The sequence below is a fragment of the Drosophila suzukii genome, unplaced genomic scaffold, assembly GCF_043229965.1.
Source record: "Drosophila suzukii unplaced genomic scaffold, CBGP_Dsuzu_IsoJpt1.0 scf_4, whole genome shotgun sequence".
Taxonomy (NCBI): Eukaryota; Metazoa; Arthropoda; class Insecta; order Diptera; family Drosophilidae; genus Drosophila; species Drosophila suzukii.
Genome location: NW_027255927.1, coordinates 1 through 18,297, shown reverse-complemented (window position 1 = coordinate 18,297; position 18,297 = coordinate 1). Strand labels below are relative to the sequence as shown.

At 42.4% G+C, this 18,297-nt stretch overlaps 1 protein-coding gene across 1 annotated transcript in view; it reads right to left on the bottom strand.

Annotated features, from left to right (window-relative positions):
- The window catches only part of dpr21 (defective proboscis extension response 21), a gene marked incomplete at its 5' end in the record, with an annotated part of 428,500 nt that extends 419,994 nt beyond the window's left edge, over positions 1–8,506 (bottom strand). Inside the window, one exon of the mRNA XM_070999149.1 lies at positions 8,413–8,506. Coding sequence (XP_070855250.1) covers positions 8,413–8,506 — 94 coding nt within the window. The remainder of the gene's footprint in view (positions 1–8,412) is intronic.
- Between the last annotated feature and the right edge of the window lie 9,791 nt (positions 8,507–18,297).

Genomic DNA, 18,297 nt, shown 5'->3' with positions numbered 1-18,297 from the left:
ATGTATTGGTGTCGTCAATACCTATCGATTGATCCAAAAATAATTCTGCCACGCCCACTCTAACGCCCATAACGCTTAAATCTGTCTACCGCCGGTAGGTGGCGCATTTTAATTTCGCTTTGCTGCTTGCATATCTCCATTTCCCTTTGAGTAACGGGTATCTGATAGTCGAGGTACTCGACTATAGCGTTCTTCCTTGTTTTTTGTTAATTTGTACCCTATCATTTTCATCAAGTGTGCCAAAAAGAAATTTAAAAGATGAACCTATTATGTCAAATAGTCCACGTTTCTGCCTATTTTGCTGATTAATAGTTATACCATTTAATTCATTTAGTAGTTTGTTGTACAAATATTTCATTCTGGGCGAGTCTTTGATTTTGTTACCAAAAGATTCAGTGATAATATTGATTTCTGTTAAATTAATTCTTAAACAGTGATGTTCATATACTACCGGTATTTGAATTGAAAGGCTTGAGAAGAGTAAATAGCCAAGGTCGAAATCTGTGTTGGTTATTTGAATTTGTTGAGTGTGGCCCGTGGTGAGTAATAGAAATAACATCATTGTACAGAAGGTTCCTGTGGAAGTTTAACGGCATTAGTTTTCTTTTTTTTCTTAAATTGTGTTTTGTAGTATTGGGTTTCCCCATTTCGATTAGTAATTTTGTAATGGTCTTCGTCTATTTTTTCTACATTTTTATTTGCCTTAAATGGATTTTCTAATTTTCCCTTTTGAAGTGGACCTTTTCTGTATCTAGTGTCAATGTTAAATTCTTGTCGATCTTCATTTATTTTATCTATTTTCCTTTCTTTAATATTTTGAGTGTTTAATGTTGGATGTCCAGCGTATAAGAATATTTGAGCAGGTGTTTGTCCAGTGGTGTCATGTTTTGTTTTATGGTTGTATGTGTAAAGAATTGTCTCTATCTTGCTTAATTTTAATTCTTCATCATCGGATGAGTTGATTATTCGGATTTTTTCATTTATTGTCTTATGTAGTCTTTCGACGTCTGCTACACCGGTTTTTGCCATGTTAAGTTGTAATTCAATTCCTTCTGCTTCAAGCCATCGCTTTAAAGTCAAGCTGGTGAAAGCTCCGTCTCTGTCTGCCTTTAGTAACTTGGGTTTACCTAACTGATTAAAAATACGCATTAGAGCGTTCCTGCATTCTATCCAATCCTTTGTTTTAATATGTTCAAGTGTAGCGAATTAAGAATAAATGTCGATGCAACTGATGTAATGTTTTCCCTCAGATGAATAAATATCTACCACAAATTTGTCTCGACAATGTTCAGGGTTGGGTGTGATTTTAAAAGGCATTTTGGTATTTCTGTGTTCTGTTTTAGCCAAATTGCATATGTTGCATTCATTTATTATATTCTGAATTAATAGTTGGCTATTTGGAAAAAAGTGATTTTCTTTGAATAATTTAGTCATTTTCTGTATACCTGGATGTAAAAGTTTTTCATGTGATTGAAGTATAATTTCTTTGAATTCGGCGTATGAACAAACATTCTTTAATAAGTGGAGGCTGCGAATTACTTTAGTGTAAGTGGTATTAAAAATTTCTCTGTGTGCTCTTTGAATGATTTCAAAATCTACGTCGCTTTCAATATGAATGGTAATGTTTCTATGAATAAAATGATCAAGTAAAATTTGTTTGGCCTTGTCGAGTGTCATTACATTATATTGGATTGTGGTAATAGAGTTACCGAATATTTTTGAATGCTCTACTTTATTGTTATCGGATTTAATGAAAATTATTTGTTTTTTGAAATAGTTTATTGGTTTTTCTGTTAAATGAATTAGGTTACTATTATCTTCTTCTGCACTGTGTTGAGTAACTTCACTGTGGTGATTTTCTTCAATTTAAATTCTTGATAATGCATCAGCAACTGAATTTTCTTTCCCTTTAATATAGTCGATTTTAAATTGGTATTCGTTTAACTTGGCTCTCCATCTTTGTAACTTGGCATTTGGTTCTTTTAAGGTATGCAGCCATCTAAGAGGTTGATGGTCACTAGCAATGAGAAAATTTCGTCCTAGTAAATAATGTCGAAAAGTTTTAGTGGCCCAAACAATGGCGAGTAATTCCTTTTCGATAGCACTGTAATTTAATTCATGTTCATTAAGTGTTCTGCTAATAAAGGATATAGGATGACCATTTTGAGAAAGTACGGCTCCAAGGGCTAGATTACTGGCATCTGTGGTTAAAGTGAATTTTTTTCGAAATCGGGTAATTGGAGAATTGGTTCTCTAATTATTAAATTTTTAAGTTTTTTGAATGCTTCTATGTAGTCGAGATTTTGTGTATCTAATTTTGCTCCCTTTTTTAAACATTTGGTCATTGGTTTTGCTATGTCTGCGTAGTTTGGGATAAATTTACGATAATAACCGGTTAATCCAAGGAAAGCTCTGATCTCTTTTACTTTTGTTGGAATTGGATATGAACCTATGGCTTTAACCTTAAGGGGGTTTGGTTTTATACCATTGGGGGTTACGATGTGACCAAGAAAACTAGCTTCTTTTTTTAAGAATTCACATTTGTTTAACTGCAGCTTCTAATTTGCTTCTGCAAGTTTGGAAAAAACTAGCTGTAATGAATTTAAATGTTCGGTAAGGGATGTGGAAAAAATTATGATGTCATCTAAATACACTAAACAGTGTTTATTGAGCAACGGTCGAAGGATATTATTCATGCACCTTTGAAAAGTAGCAGGTGCATTTCTAAGGCCAAATGGCATTCGAAAGTATTCGTAATGACCGCTTTTGGTGGAAAATTCAGTTTTAGGTATTGATTCTGAGTCCATTTCTATTTGATGAAATCCCTTTGCCAAATCGATAGTTGTAAAATATTGGCATTTACCTAGTTTACCAAGGATTTCGTCCATGTTTGGATATCTGTCGGGAATAGTTATTTCATTTAGCTTTCTATAATCAATTACTACTCTATACTTAATTTTTCCAGAAGCATCAGTTTTTTTGGGTACTACCCAAGTAGGACTATTGTATGGTGAATTACTTTCCCCAATTAATCCCTGATTAAGCATTTCCTGTACTTGGTTATCGACTTCAATTTCGTGCGCTGGGTACTGTTTTGAATAAATTGGGGAGTTATGTGTTGTATTTAGTACGTGTTTAATGGTATTTGTAAATGTTAGATTATCTCCTTCTTCATATAGAAGATTTTTGAATTTATTTAATAAACCTTTCAACCTTGAAGTTTCCTCCTGATTAAGGTGACCTAATCGAAACAATCCAAAATCAATATTTTTTATTGATTCCTGAGGTGATTTTTAATTTGGTTCTATTGTCTTTTGGATATAAAAATTTTGGTTTTTTTCTGATTTTGAAGTTATTAATTTATAGGTTTTATCAAAAAGGGTAACTGTGCTATTTTTGTAATTTATAATTGATTGTGCATTTTTCAACAACTTTCTGCCAATTAGTATATCATAATTATTAGAAAAATTGTGTACATAAAATGGTTCATTTGTTTTAAAAATACTATTGCTGGGTAACATAATTAAATTGTTCAATGTAATAGGGCCATTTGATGTCAAAACTTCGCATATAGTATTTTGAATAGGAAGACAAAATATATTTTTATTGATCATATTTATTGTGGATCCTGTGTCTATAAGGCAATTGTATGTGCAACCTTTGTATGCTATTTCTATGTATTGGTGTTGTCCGGGGCTGTTGACCGAAAATTTTCGTTTGGTTCTGAGCTATTTTGATTTTGTTCATCTTTATTTTCGGTGTATTGTACCTGTTGTTGTTCATTAATCAACCTATGGTATTGATTGTGGTCATAATACTGTTGTTCATAATAATTAGGTTGTATTTCTTCGTATTCGTGTTCGTGTGCGTCTTGAAATCTCAATTCGTCAATAGACATTTTGGTTTGTTCACTGTCCGATGGTCTTAGTCGTTTGGTAACCGGGAAGTTAGTATTTTTAGATGTGGAGGGTTGTTGTTGTTGAGGGTATGTATTTCCTTTAAAATGTGTTGTTTGAGGATTTTTGTGAGTAAATGGTTGTGTATTGGTTGGGTCCGAAATGATTTGGCCACATAGTTTGGTTGTTAGGTATTTGTTGTGTATAGGTGGGTCTAAACGATTGCGTGTATTGATTAAAATTAGGTTGGAATGGTTGAGAATATTGTGGGTAACTTGGTCGATATTGGGTTTGTGTATTTGTATTGAATTTGTGTGGTTTAGAATTCTGATTAGGGTTTGAGTTTTTATTACGATTTTCTGGAATTTTATTTAATTCAAAATTAACATGTTCTTCATATATTCCCTCATTTTGTGCGATACACTATGATGATGATCTTAAGTCTACAATGTCATGATGAGCCAAAATAGTGAATAATTGTATTGGTAATTTTCTGATCAATATTTTAATGGAATCTTTAATCGCCTGAAGATAAATAAGAAAATCTGGCTGGTTACCTTCTAGATGCAATTTCGAAATTAGTACTTGACGTCGTCTTTCTGCTTCTTCGCAGAATGCTCTCAGATTTCCCTTGTAAGGTGTCTCCCTGAAGTTCTCCAGTAGTTTGTAGTTCGGTGTTTGGGGTTTAAATTCTGCAACTAGTTTCGATCTAAGGGTAGGCCAATCTTCAATGTTCGGAAGGCCCAATGATCGTGTTACGTGTCCGTCCAAGTTTCTTTCGATGGCTCCAAGAAGAATCCTCTGTTGTCGCACATCATTAGTTTGGTAGAGTGAAATTACATAGTCCACTCTGCTGACGAAAGTGTAGAGAGTTTCTGGATCACCCTTAAATGGCATGATGTCTTTTAGCTGCCGACGAGCTTCAGCAAGGTTGTTGTCGCTTAGTGCAACGACTTGGGGTGCGGCGATAACTGGTTGTGCCATTGTTATAGTAAATTTGTTGTTATAGTAAAATAAAAATGTATTTTAGTTTATTTTTGATTTCACTTTTTAAAGTTGAAGTGTTTGTTTAAATTAATTTTCTTAATATTTGTTGTTATTAACTGTTAGGTGCCGTTGGACTTATTGTGTTTATATTTTCATTTTTATTCTTTCACCTTTTGTTGGACAACCGAATTGGATTTATAATCCAAGTTGAAGGGTTTTAAAATGTTTTGCGTAATTATTGTTCGAGAACTGAATTATAAAATTTAATTTATTTTTCACTCGAGGTTCTTTTTTTTCGGATATTTTTTGTATCCTACCGGCTGCGCCAGTAAAGTGTTGATATTTATTTGAGTCGAACTAATGTCCCGTCAGTTGACTAAGGACAACGCCAAGTTGAATTAATAAACGAATATTTAAGTTCACGTCTTTATTCAAATGATCTCAGCGTAAGACTGAATTATTGTGACAAAAATCTTACTTCTACTGCCCTTTGTTTACATAAGTTGGGGAGCGAGATCGCCCGATTGGGATATTGATTGTACATAATAATTTGAGAGTGAGAGTGCCATTCAGAGAGCGGGACTTAGTAATTTAGAGAATTGTTTATGTTATTGAGAAGCCGCATTGCCTGCTCCGGATGTGGATTGTTTACATTGGTTCAGCGTGGGATCGCCTACGCTGCAGATTCTTATTTCTTGGTACATAACGGAATTTGTGAATATGTCACTATATATATAATAAAAAAAACTTATCATTTTTATTTGGCAATTGAACATGGGAGCGAGAACGATTAACGATGCTCTCGAAGTTGAGATCGATACTATTTTGAAACCGAGGACGATTCATCTAGAAATCGAGATCGATTTATTGCTGAAACCGAGACTTCGATATCGTATTTAAGAATTTGAGTTTAAATCGATCTTAGCTCACTTTTGAGATCGAAAATACTGAAATAGAGAACATTGATATTTTCGTTTTTGACGGTTGAGAACCTTGTAGTTACTATAGTTTTCAAATGTCTCATCTTCTGTAACATTGGCATGTTAGTATCATAAGCCATGCACTTGAATAAATGTGCATGAACATCACCATTAAATTTCACCAATATCCTCAAGTTTTAGGCATGCGTTTATGTCTTTCTGAATTGGGTAGTCATATTTTATTTTAAACAAATCACTTCTGATGGTTTTCCCGTTTAATTTTTGAGTGCGCGCTTAATGTTATGGGTTACGGCCTTTTGCCGACGTCATGCCTGTGTGAGTTATTTGGAATCTATCATGTACTGCTGTATGCTTTTCTTCGGAATGGCTTTTCGTTTGTTTCATGCCGACCAGAACTTGATGAAGTTAATTGCTCTATATTTCTCTGGAGTATCGACATCTTTTTTTTCTAGCTGATCCTAAGGCTTACCGAAAACTAAAAATTTGCTGAATCGTTTTAATACTTGCAGATATATTTTGAAATTACTTGACGGATCTCTATTTGGAATTTAGACCCGTTGGGAGTGTTTAATTAGGTTAAAGTAACTGAATACGCTTCTACTCGCAAATACATAGAGCAGTTTTCGGCTCATTGGTGTTCTTGAATTTTTCGTGATACTTTTCTAAGTGAATGATTTTAATAGTAATTATTTTCGGTCCCTGATGGCGAGGTGTAGAATATATGCTTGTAACCACGAAATTGTGTGTAAACGAAAGTGTTGGTTACTGTGCAATATTGATAGGTACGGAAATCTAAGCAATGCCCAACTAGACGCCAGAAAGTCGGTCACTGCTCGCAACCGCTGCCGCTGTATTTTTATAAAGAAGCAAGTTATAAAGAAGCTATGTATTAACAAACAAATCCTTATAATGACGATTGACTTTTTCAATTTGTAAGCTGATAATATTTAATAGTTGACTTCAACAAAATCAGAAAAGAACGCTATAGTCGCGTACCTCGACTATCAGATACCCGTTACACAGCTTAAGGAAGAAGGCAAGAAAATACCTTTTTTTCCCAACTTAATAATCTATATAAAATCGAACGGATGGCGGGCTATAGAGTTTAGGTTTCTGTCAATTACATTACATCTTTAAGTATAAGCAACAATGATAATGAGTGTATTTTTAAAGAAGGAATTTTACTGCGGCTCTTGCAGTTTACCACCCTTCGACCTTTTGAATTTTTAGGTCGGTGATATTTATACCCTTGCAGAGGGTATATTGATTTCAGTCAGAAGTTTGCAACGAAGTGAAGGAGACCCCATATAGTATATATATTCTTGATCAGCAAGACTAGACGAGTCGATCTAGCTATGTCCGTCTGTCCGTCTGACTGTCTGTCCGTCCGTTTCTACGCAAACTAGTCTCTGAGTTTTAAAGCAATCGGGCTGAAACTTTTCCAAAAGTCTTTTATCTTTGGCAGATAGTATATAAGTCGGAACCAGCCGGATCGGATGGCTCCCATAGGAATAATCGGAAAAAAAATTTAAAAAAAGTATATTTTTGGTGTTTTTCATCATATAACCTCCTTAGCTTGGTAATAACATTTTTTAAATTAGTTTTGAGTTTCGACTTAAATTTTATCAAAATCGGACAACTATATCATATAGCTGCCATAAGAACGATCGGAAATTTGGTGGGAAAATAATATGAAACAAATTATAGCTTCGGTGTTTTTTAACATATAACCTCCTAATCTTGGAAATAACACGTTTTAATTAGTTCTACATTTCGAATTTAATTTTATCATAATCGGACGACTGTATCATATAGTTGCCATAGGAAAGATCGGAAAATTGGTGGGAAAAAAACATGAAACAAATTATAGCTTCGGTGTTTTCTGACATATATACTATTGGCAATACCATTTTTTGTATTTTTAAATTTAATAAATATAACTGCAAGGGTATAAAAACTTCGACTTGCCGAAGTTAAATTCCATTCTTGTTAATAAATGACTTTAATTAAAACAAGAAAGTACGCTGTAGTCGAGTACCCTGACTTTCAGATACTCGTAACTCAGCTAAGGGGATCAAATGATAATGGAAATATGCAACTAGCAAAGCGAGATTGAAGATTTTTTGAAGTCTGTGCAAGTTCGGAGGCGTTTAAGTGGGCGTGGAAAACTTTTTTTGGGTTAATCGATAGGTATTGAAACAAAAACAAACTTGCGCTGCGCAAGAATCTCACGAATCTACAAGCGAATTCCCAAATTTCTAGCTTTTATAGTTTTTGATACCACAGCGTCCAAAGGGACGGATAGACAGACGGACAGGCGGACATGGCTAGATCAACTCGGCTAATGACCCTTATCAAGAATGTATAGACTTTATAGGGTCGGAAACGCTTCCTTCTACTTGTTACATACTTTATGAAGAATCTAGTCTATCCTTTTATTCTACGAGTAATGGGTAAAAAGACAATTAAAATACTCGGAATAACAAAAAAATTGTTGTAGTTGTCATTTAAATAAATATATAGAAATATAACACATGTATACTATGCAACAGTATCTTACTGTTTCTACTAAGAGGAGGAGTACTTACCGACAACCAAAAAAATCATGGTATAGCCCACGGGCGGGGTTGTTGATACTTGGCATTCGTAGGTTCCCGAGTCTCTTAGTTGAGAAGACTTTATCTTAAAATATAAAAATTGTAATTTAATTATTTTCTTTCAGATACAAATTAAAAAATGTTATTCTATTCTTATAAGAGAAAACGCTATAGTCGATGCAACCGACAGTCAAATAACCGATACTCAACTCTCTGCCTGTCTTTCTGTCTCTCTGTCTGCTTGTCCGTTTGTCTGCCTGTCTAACGGTCCGTCTGTCTGTCTGTCTGCCTGTCTGTATATGTGTCTGTCCGTCTGTCCGTTCGTCTGTTTGTATGTCTTTCTGTCTGTCTGTCTGTCTGTATGTCTGTCTGTCTGTCTGTCTGTCTGTCCGTCTGTCTGTCTGTCTGTCTGTCTGTCTTTCTGTCTGTTTGTCTGTCTGTCTGTCTGTCTGTCTGTCTGTCTGTCTGTCTGTCTGTCTGTCTGTCTGTCTGTCTGTCTGTCTGTCTGTCTGTCTCTCTGTCTGTTTGTCTGTCTGTCTGTCTGTTGGTCTATCTGTCTGTCTGTCTGTTTCTCTGTCGGTCTGTCTGTCTGTCTGTCAGACTTTCTGTCTGTCTGTCTGACTGTCTTCCTGTCTCTCTGTCAGACTTTCTGTCTGTCTGTCTGACTGTCTTCCTGTCTCTCTGTCAGTCTGTCAGTCTGTCTGACTGTCTTCCTGTCTCTCTGTCTGACTGTCTTCCTGTCTCTCTGTCAGTCTGTCAGTCTGTCAGTCTGTCAGTCTGTCAGTCTGTCAGTCTGTCAGTCTGTCAGTCTGTCAGTCTGTCAGTCTGTCAGTCTGTCAGTCTGTCAGTCTGTCAGTCTGTCAGTCTGTCAGTCTGTCAGTCTGTCAGTCTGTCAGTCTGTCAGTCTGTCAGTCTGTCAGTCTGTCAGTCTGTCAGTCTGTCAGTCTGTCAGTCTGTCAGTCTGTCAGTCTGTCAGTCTGTCAGTCTGTCAGTCTGTCAGTCTGTCAGTCTGTCAGTCTGTCAGTCTGTCAGTCTGTCAGTCTGTCAGTCTGTCAGTCTGTCAGTCTGTCAGTCTGTCAGTCTGTCAGTCTGTCAGTCTGTCAGTCTGTCAGTCTGTCAGTCTGTCAGTCTGTCAGTCTGTCAGTCTGTCAGTCTGTCAGTCTGTCAGTCTGTCAGTCTGTCAGTCTGTCAGTCTGTCAGTCTGTCAGTCTGTCAGTCTGTCAGTCTGTCAGTCTGTCAGTCTGTCAGTCTGTCAGTCTGTCAGTCTGTCAGTCTGTCAGTCTGTCAGTCTGTCAGTCTGTCAGTCTGTCAGTCTGTCAGTCTGTCAGTCTGTCAGTCTGTCAGTCTGTCAGTCTGTCAGTCTGTCAGTCTGTCAGTCTGTCAGTCTGTCAGTCTGTCAGTCTGTCAGTCTGTCAGTCTGTCAGTCTGTCAGTCTGTCAGTCTGTCAGTCTGTCAGTCTGTCAGTCTGTCAGTCTGTCAGTCTGTCAGTCTGTCAGTCTGTCAGTCTGTCAGTCTGTCAGTCTGTCAGTCTGTCAGTCTGTCAGTCTGTCAGTCTGTCAGTCTGTCAGTCTGTCAGTCTGTCAGTCTGTCAGTCTGTCAGTCTGTCAGTCTGTCAGTCTGTCAGTCTGTCAGTCTGTCAGTCTGTCAGTCTGTCAGTCTGTCAGTCTGTCAGTCTGTCAGTCTGTCAGTCTGTCAGTCTGTCAGTCTGTCAGTCTGTCAGTCTGTCAGTCTGTCAGTCTGTCAGTCTGTCAGTCTGTCAGTCTGTCAGTCTGTCAGTCTGTCAGTCTGTCAGTCTGTCAGTCTGTCAGTCTGTCAGTCTGTCAGTCTGTCAGTCTGTCAGTCTGTCAGTCTGTCAGTCTGTCAGTCTGTCAGTCTGTCAGTCTGTCAGTCTGTCAGTCTGTCAGTCTGTCAGTCTGTCAGTCTGTCAGTCTGTCAGTCTGTCAGTCTGTCAGTCTGTCAGTCTGTCAGTCTGTCAGTCTGTCAGTCTGTCAGTCTGTCAGTCTGTCAGTCTGTCAGTCTGTCAGTCTGTCAGTCTGTCAGTCTGTCAGTCTGTCAGTCTGTCAGTCTGTCAGTCTGTCAGTCTGTCAGTCTGTCAGTCTGTCAGTCTGTCAGTCTGTCAGTCTGTCAGTCTGTCAGTCTGTCAGTCTGTCAGTCTGTCAGTCTGTCAGTCTGTCAGTCTGTCAGTCTGTCAGTCTGTCAGTCTGTCAGTCTGTCAGTCTGTCAGTCTGTCAGTCTGTCAGTCTGTCAGTCTGTCAGTCTGTCAGTCTGTCAGTCTGTCAGTCTGTCAGTCTGTCAGTCTGTCAGTCTGTCAGTCTGTCAGTCTGTCAGTCTGTCAGTCTGTCAGTCTGTCAGTCTGTCAGTCTGTCAGTCTGTCAGTCTGTCAGTCTGTCAGTCTGTCAGTCTGTCAGTCTGTCAGTCTGTCAGTCTGTCAGTCTGTCAGTCTGTCAGTCTGTCAGTCTGTCAGTCTGTCAGTCTGTCAGTCTGTCAGTCTGTCAGTCTGTCAGTCTGTCAGTCTGTCAGTCTGTCAGTCTGTCAGTCTGTCAGTCTGTCAGTCTGTCAGTCTGTCAGTCTGTCAGTCTGTCAGTCTGTCAGTCTGTCAGTCTGTCAGTCTGTCAGTCTGTCAGTCTGTCAGTCTGTCAGTCTGTCAGTCTGTCAGTCTGTCAGTCTGTCAGTCTGTCAGTCTGTCAGTCTGTCAGTCTGTCAGTCTGTCAGTCTGTCAGTCTGTCAGTCTGTCAGTCTGTCAGTCTGTCAGTCTGTCAGTCTGTCAGTCTGTCAGTCTGTCAGTCTGTCAGTCTGTCAGTCTGTCAGTCTGTCAGTCTGTCAGTCTGTCAGTCTGTCAGTCTGTCAGTCTGTCAGTCTGTCAGTCTGTCAGTCTGTCAGTCTGTCAGTCTGTCAGTCTGTCAGTCTGTCAGTCTGTCAGTCTGTCAGTCTGTCAGTCTGTCAGTCTGTCAGTCTGTCAGTCTGTCAGTCTGTCAGTCTGTCAGTCTGTCAGTCTGTCAGTCTGTCAGTCTGTCAGTCTGTCAGTCTGTCAGTCTGTCAGTCTGTCAGTCTGTCAGTCTGTCAGTCTGTCAGTCTGTCAGTCTGTCAGTCTGTCAGTCTGTCAGTCTGTCAGTCTGTCAGTCTGTCAGTCTGTCAGTCTGTCAGTCTGTCAGTCTGTCAGTCTGTCAGTCTGTCAGTCTGTCAGTCTGTCAGTCTGTCAGTCTGTCAGTCTGTCAGTCTGTCAGTCTGTCAGTCTGTCAGTCTGTCAGTCTGTCAGTCTGTCAGTCTGTCAGTCTGTCAGTCTGTCAGTCTGTCAGTCTGTCAGTCTGTCAGTCTGTCAGTCTGTCAGTCTGTCAGTCTGTCAGTCTGTCAGTCTGTCAGTCTGTCAGTCTGTCAGTCTGTCAGTCTGTCAGTCTGTCAGTCTGTCAGTCTGTCAGTCTGTCAGTCTGTCAGTCTGTCAGTCTGTCAGTCTGTCAGTCTGTCAGTCTGTCAGTCTGTCAGTCTGTCAGTCTGTCAGTCTGTCAGTCTGTCAGTCTGTCAGTCTGTCAGTCTGTCAGTCTGTCAGTCTGTCAGTCTGTCAGTCTGTCAGTCTGTCAGTCTGTCAGTCTGTCAGTCTGTCAGTCTGTCAGTCTGTCAGTCTGTCAGTCTGTCAGTCTGTCAGTCTGTCAGTCTGTCAGTCTGTCAGTCTGTCAGTCTGTCAGTCTGTCAGTCTGTCAGTCTGTCAGTCTGTCAGTCTGTCAGTCTGTCAGTCTGTCAGTCTGTCAGTCTGTCAGTCTGTCAGTCTGTCAGTCTGTCAGTCTGTCAGTCTGTCAGTCTGTCAGTCTGTCAGTCTGTCAGTCTGTCAGTCTGTCAGTCTGTCAGTCTGTCAGTCTGTCAGTCTGTCAGTCTGTCAGTCTGTCAGTCTGTCAGTCTGTCAGTCTGTCAGTCTGTCAGTCTGTCAGTCTGTCAGTCTGTCAGTCTGTCAGTCTGTCAGTCTGTCAGTCTGTCAGTCTGTCAGTCTGTCAGTCTGTCAGTCTGTCAGTCTGTCAGTCTGTCAGTCTGTCAGTCTGTCAGTCTGTCAGTCTGTCAGTCTGTCAGTCTGTCAGTCTGTCAGTCTGTCAGTCTGTCAGTCTGTCAGTCTGTCAGTCTGTCAGTCTGTCAGTCTGTCAGTCTGTCAGTCTGTCAGTCTGTCAGTCTGTCAGTCTGTCAGTCTGTCAGTCTGTCAGTCTGTCAGTCTGTCAGTCTGTCAGTCTGTCAGTCTGTCAGTCTGTCAGTCTGTCAGTCTGTCAGTCTGTCAGTCTGTCAGTCTGTCAGTCTGTCAGTCTGTCAGTCTGTCAGTCTGTCAGTCTGTCAGTCTGTCAGTCTGTCAGTCTGTCAGTCTGTCAGTCTGTCAGTCTGTCAGTCTGTCAGTCTGTCAGTCTGTCAGTCTGTCAGTCTGTCAGTCTGTCAGTCTGTCAGTCTGTCAGTCTGTCAGTCTGTCAGTCTGTCAGTCTGTCAGTCTGTCAGTCTGTCAGTCTGTCAGTCTGTCAGTCTGTCAGTCTGTCAGTCTGTCAGTCTGTCAGTCTGTCAGTCTGTCAGTCTGTCAGTCTGTCAGTCTGTCAGTCTGTCAGTCTGTCAGTCTGTCAGTCTGTCAGTCTGTCAGTCTGTCAGTCTGTCAGTCTGTCAGTCTGTCAGTCTGTCAGTCTGTCAGTCTGTCAGTCTGTCAGTCTGTCAGTCTGTCAGTCTGTCAGTCTGTCAGTCTGTCAGTCTGTCAGTCTGTCAGTCTGTCAGTCTGTCAGTCTGTCAGTCTGTCAGTCTGTCAGTCTGTCAGTCTGTCAGTCTGTCAGTCTGTCAGTCTGTCAGTCTGTCAGTCTGTCAGTCTGTCAGTCTGTCAGTCTGTCAGTCTGTCAGTCTGTCAGTCTGTCAGTCTGTCAGTCTGTCAGTCTGTCAGTCTGTCAGTCTGTCAGTCTGTCAGTCTGTCAGTCTGTCAGTCTGTCAGTCTGTCAGTCTGTCAGTCTGTCAGTCTGTCAGTCTGTCAGTCTGTCAGTCTGTCAGTCTGTCAGTCTGTCAGTCTGTCAGTCTGTCAGTCTGTCAGTCTGTCAGTCTGTCAGTCTGTCAGTCTGTCAGTCTGTCAGTCTGTCAGTCTGTCAGTCTGTCAGTCTGTCAGTCTGTCAGTCTGTCAGTCTGTCAGTCTGTCAGTCTGTCAGTCTGTCAGTCTGTCAGTCTGTCAGTCTGTCAGTCTGTCAGTCTGTCAGTCTGTCAGTCTGTCAGTCTGTCAGTCTGTCAGTCTGTCAGTCTGTCAGTCTGTCAGTCTGTCAGTCTGTCAGTCTGTCAGTCTGTCAGTCTGTCAGTCTGTCAGTCTGTCAGTCTGTCAGTCTGTCAGTCTGTCAGTCTGTCAGTCTGTCAGTCTGTCAGTCTGTCAGTCTGTCAGTCTGTCAGTCTGTCAGTCTGTCAGTCTGTCAGTCTGTCAGTCTGTCAGTCTGTCAGTCTGTCAGTCTGTCAGTCTGTCAGTCTGTCAGTCTGTCAGTCTGTCAGTCTGTCAGTCTGTCAGTCTGTCAGTCTGTCAGTCTGTCAGTCTGTCAGTCTGTCAGTCTGTCAGTCTGTCAGTCTGTCAGTCTGTCAGTCTGTCAGTCTGTCAGTCTGTCAGTCTGTCAGTCTGTCAGTCTGTCAGTCTGTCAGTCTGTCAGTCTGTCAGTCTGTCAGTCTGTCAGTCTGTCAGTCTGTCAGTCTGTCAGTCTGTCAGTCTGTCAGTCTGTCAGTCTGTCAGTCTGTCAGTCTGTCAGTCTGTCAGTCTGTCAGTCTGTCAGTCTGTCAGTCTGTCAGTCTGTCAGTCTGTCAGTCTGTCAGTCTGTCAGTCTGTCAGTCTGTCAGTCTGTCAGTCTGTCAGTCTGTCAGTCTGTCAGTCTGTCAGTCTGTCAGTCTGTCAGTCTGTCAGTCTGTCAGTCTGTCAGTCTGTCAGTCTGTCAGTCTGTCAGTCTGTCAGTCTGTCAGTCTGTCAGTCTGTCAGTCTGTCAGTCTGTCAGTCTGTCAGTCTGTCAGTCTGTCAGTCTGTCAGTCTGTCAGTCTGTCAGTCTGTCAGTCTGTCAGTCTGTCAGTCTGTCAGTCTGTCAGTCTGTCAGTCTGTCAGTCTGTCAGTCTGTCAGTCTGTCAGTCTGTCAGTCTGTCAGTCTGTCAGTCTGTCAGTCTGTCAGTCTGTCAGTCTGTCAGTCTGTCAGTCTGTCAGTCTGTCAGTCTGTCAGTCTGTCAGTCTGTCAGTCTGTCAGTCTGTCAGTCTGTCAGTCTGTCAGTCTGTCAGTCTGTCAGTCTGTCAGTCTGTCAGTCTGTCAGTCTGTCAGTCTGTCAGTCTGTCAGTCTGTCAGTCTGTCAGTCTGTCAGTCTGTCAGTCTGTCAGTCTGTCAGTCTGTCAGTCTGTCAGTCTGTCAGTCTGTCAGTCTGTCAGTCTGTCAGTCTGTCAGTCTGTCAGTCTGTCAGTCTGTCAGTCTGTCAGTCTGTCAGTCTGTCAGTCTGTCAGTCTGTCAGTCTGTCAGTCTGTCAGTCTGTCAGTCTGTCAGTCTGTCAGTCTGTCAGTCTGTCAGTCTGTCAGTCTGTCAGTCTGTCAGTCTGTCAGTCTGTCAGTCTGTCAGTCTGTCAGTCTGTCAGTCTGTCAGTCTGTCAGTCTGTCAGTCTGTCAGTCTGTCAGTCTGTCAGTCTGTCAGTCTGTCAGTCTGTCAGTCTGTCAGTCTGTCAGTCTGTCAGTCTGTCAGTCTGTCAGTCTGTCAGTCTGTCAGTCTGTCAGTCTGTCAGTCTGTCAGTCTGTCAGTCTGTCAGTCTGTCAGTCTGTCAGTCTGTCAGTCTGTCAGTCTGTCAGTCTGTCAGTCTGTCAGTCTGTCAGTCTGTCAGTCTGTCAGTCTGTCAGTCTGTCAGTCTGTCAGTCTGTCAGTCTGTCAGTCTGTCAGTCTGTCAGTCTGTCAGTCTGTCAGTCTGTCAGTCTGTCAGTCTGTCAGTCTGTCAGTCTGTCAGTCTGTCAGTCTGTCAGTCTGTCAGTCTGTCAGTCTGTCAGTCTGTCAGTCTGTCAGTCTGTCAGTCTGTCAGTCTGTCAGTCTGTCAGTCTGTCAGTCTGTCAGTCTGTCAGTCTGTCAGTCTGTCAGTCTGTCAGTCTGTCAGTCTGTCAGTCTGTCAGTCTGTCAGTCTGTCAGTCTGTCAGTCTGTCAGTCTGTCAGTCTGTCAGTCTGTCAGTCTGTCAGTCTGTCAGTCTGTCAGTCTGTCAGTCTGTCAGTCTGTCAGTCTGTCAGTCTGTCAGTCTGTCAGTCTGTCAGTCTGTCAGTCTGTCAGTCTGTCAGTCTGTCAGTCTGTCAGTCTGTCAGTCTGTCAGTCTGTCAGTCTGTCAGTCTGTCAGTCTGTCAGTCTGTCAGTCTGTCAGTCTGTCAGTCTGTCAGTCTGTCAGTCTGTCAGTCTGTCAGTCTGTCAGTCTGTCAGTCTGTCAGTCTGTCAGTCTGTCAGTCTGTCAGTCTGTCAGTCTGTCAGTCTGTCAGTCTGTCAGTCTGTCAGTCTGTCAGTCTGTCAGTCTGTCAGTCTGTCAGTCTGTCAGTCTGTCAGTCTGTCAGTCTGTCAGTCTGTCAGTCTGTCAGTCTGTCAGTCTGTCAGTCTGTCAGTCTGTCAGTCTGTCAGTCTGTCAGTCTGTCAGTCTGTCAGTCTGTCAGTCTGTCAGTCTGTCAGTCTGTCAGTCTGTCAGTCTGTCAGTCTGTCAGTCTGTCAGTCTGTCAGTCTGTCAGTCTGTCAGTCTGTCAGTCTGTCAGTCTGTCAGTCTGTCAGTCTGTCAGTCTGTCAGTCTGTCAGTCTGTCAGTCTGTCAGTCTGTCAGTCTGTCAGTCTGTCAGTCTGTCAGTCTGTCAGTCTGTCAGTCTGTCAGTCTGTCAGTCTGTCAGTCTGTCAGTCTGTCAGTCTGTCAGTCTGTCAGTCTGTCAGTCTGTCAGTCTGTCAGTCTGTCAGTCTGTCAGTCTGTCAGTCTGTCAGTCTGTCAGTCTGTCAGTCTGTCAGTCTGTCAGTCTGTCAGTCTGTCAGTCTGTCAGTCTGTCAGTCTGTCAGTCTGTCAGTCTGTCAGTCTGTCAGTCTGTCAGTCTGTCAGTCTGTCAGTCTGTCAGTCTGTCAGTCTGTCAGTCTGTCAGTCTGTCAGTCTGTCAGTCTGTCAGTCTGTCAGTCTGTCAGTCTGTCAGTCTGTCAGTCTGTCAGTCTGTCAGTCTGTCAGTCTGTCAGTCTGTCAGTCTGTCAGTCTGTCAGTCTGTCAGTCTGTCAGTCTGTCAGTCTGTCAGTCTGTCAGTCTGTCAGTCTGTCAGTCTGTCAGTCTGTCAGTCTGTCAGTCTGTCAGTCTGTCAGTCTGTCAGTCTGTCAGTCTGTCAGTCTGTCAGTCTGTCAGTCTGTCAGTCTGTCAGTCTGTCAGTCTGTCAGTCTGTCAGTCTGTCAGTCTGTCAGTCTGTCAGTCTGTCAGTCTGTCAGTCTGTCAGTCTGTCAGTCTGTCAGTCTGTCAGTCTGTCAGTCTGTCAGTCTGTCAGTCTGTCAGTCTGTCAGTCTGTCAGTCTGTCAGTCTGTCAGTCTGTCAGTCTGTCAGTCTGTCAGTCTGTCAGTCTGTCAGTCTGTCAGTCTGTCAGTCTGTCAGTCTGTCAGTCTGTCAGTCTGTCAGTCTGTCAGTCTGTCAGTCTGTCAGTCTGTCAGTCTGTCAGTCTGTCAGTCTGTCAGTCTGTCAGTCTGTCAGTCTGTCAGTCTGTCAGTCTGTCAGTCTGTCAGTCTGTCAGTCTGTCAGTCTGTCAGTCTGTCAGTCTGTCAGTCTGTCAGTCTGTCAGTCTGTCAGTCTGTCAGTCTGTCAGTCTGTCAGTCTGTCAGTCTGTCAGTCTGTCAGTCTGTCAGTCTGTCAGTCTGTCAGTCTGTCAGTCTGTCAGTCTGTCAGTCTGTCAGTCTGTCAGTCTGTCAGTCTGTCAGTCTGTCAGTCTGTCAGTCTGTCAGTCTGTCAGTCTGTCAGTCTGTCAGTCTGTCAGTCTGTCAGTCTGTCAGTCTGTCAGTCTGTCAGTCTGTCAGTCTGTCAGTCTGTCAGTCTGTCAGTCTGTCAGTCTGTCAGTCTGTCAGTCTGTCAGTCTGTCAGTCTGTCAGTCTGTCAGTCTGTCAGTCTGTCAGTCTGTCAGTCTGTCAGTCTGTCAGTCTGTCAGTCTGTCAGTCTGTCAGTCTGTCAGTCTGTCAGTCTGTCAGTCTGTCAGTCTGTCAGTCTGTCAGTCTGTCAGTCTGTCAGTCTGTCAGTCTGTCAGTCTGTCAGTCTGTCAGTCTGTCAGTCTGTCAGTCTGTCAGTCTGTCAGTCTGTCAGTCTGTCAGTCTGTCAGTCTGTCAGTCTGTCAGTCTGTCAGTCTGTCAGTCTGTCAGTCTGTCAGTCTGTCAGTCTGTCAGTCTGTCAGTCTGTCAGTCTGTCAGTCTGTCAGTCTGTCAGTCTGTCAGTCTGTCAGTCTGTCAGTCTGTCAGTCTGTCAGTCTGTCAGTCTGTCAGTCTGTCAGTCTGTCAGTCTGTCAGTCTGTCAGTCTGTCAGTCTGTCAGTCTGTCAGTCTGTCAGTCTGTCAGTCTGTCAGTCTGTCAGTCTGTCAGTCTGTCAGTCTGTCAGTCTGTCAGTCTGTCAGTCTGTCAGTCTGTCAGTCTGTCAGTCTGTCAGTCTGTCAGTCTGTCAGTCTGTCAGTCTGTCAGTCTGTCAGTCTGTCAGTCTGTCAGTCTGTCAGTCTGTCAGTCTGTCAGTCTGTCAGTCTGTCAGTCTGTCAGTCTGTCAGTCTGTCAGTCTGTCAGTCTGTCAGTCTGTCAGTCTGTCAGTCTGTCAGTCTGTCAGTCTGTCAGTCTGTCAGTCTGTCAGTCTGTCAGTCTGTCAGTCTGTCAGTCTGTCAGTCTGTCAGTCTGTCAGTCTGTCAGTCTGTCAGTCTGTCAGTCTGTCAGTCTG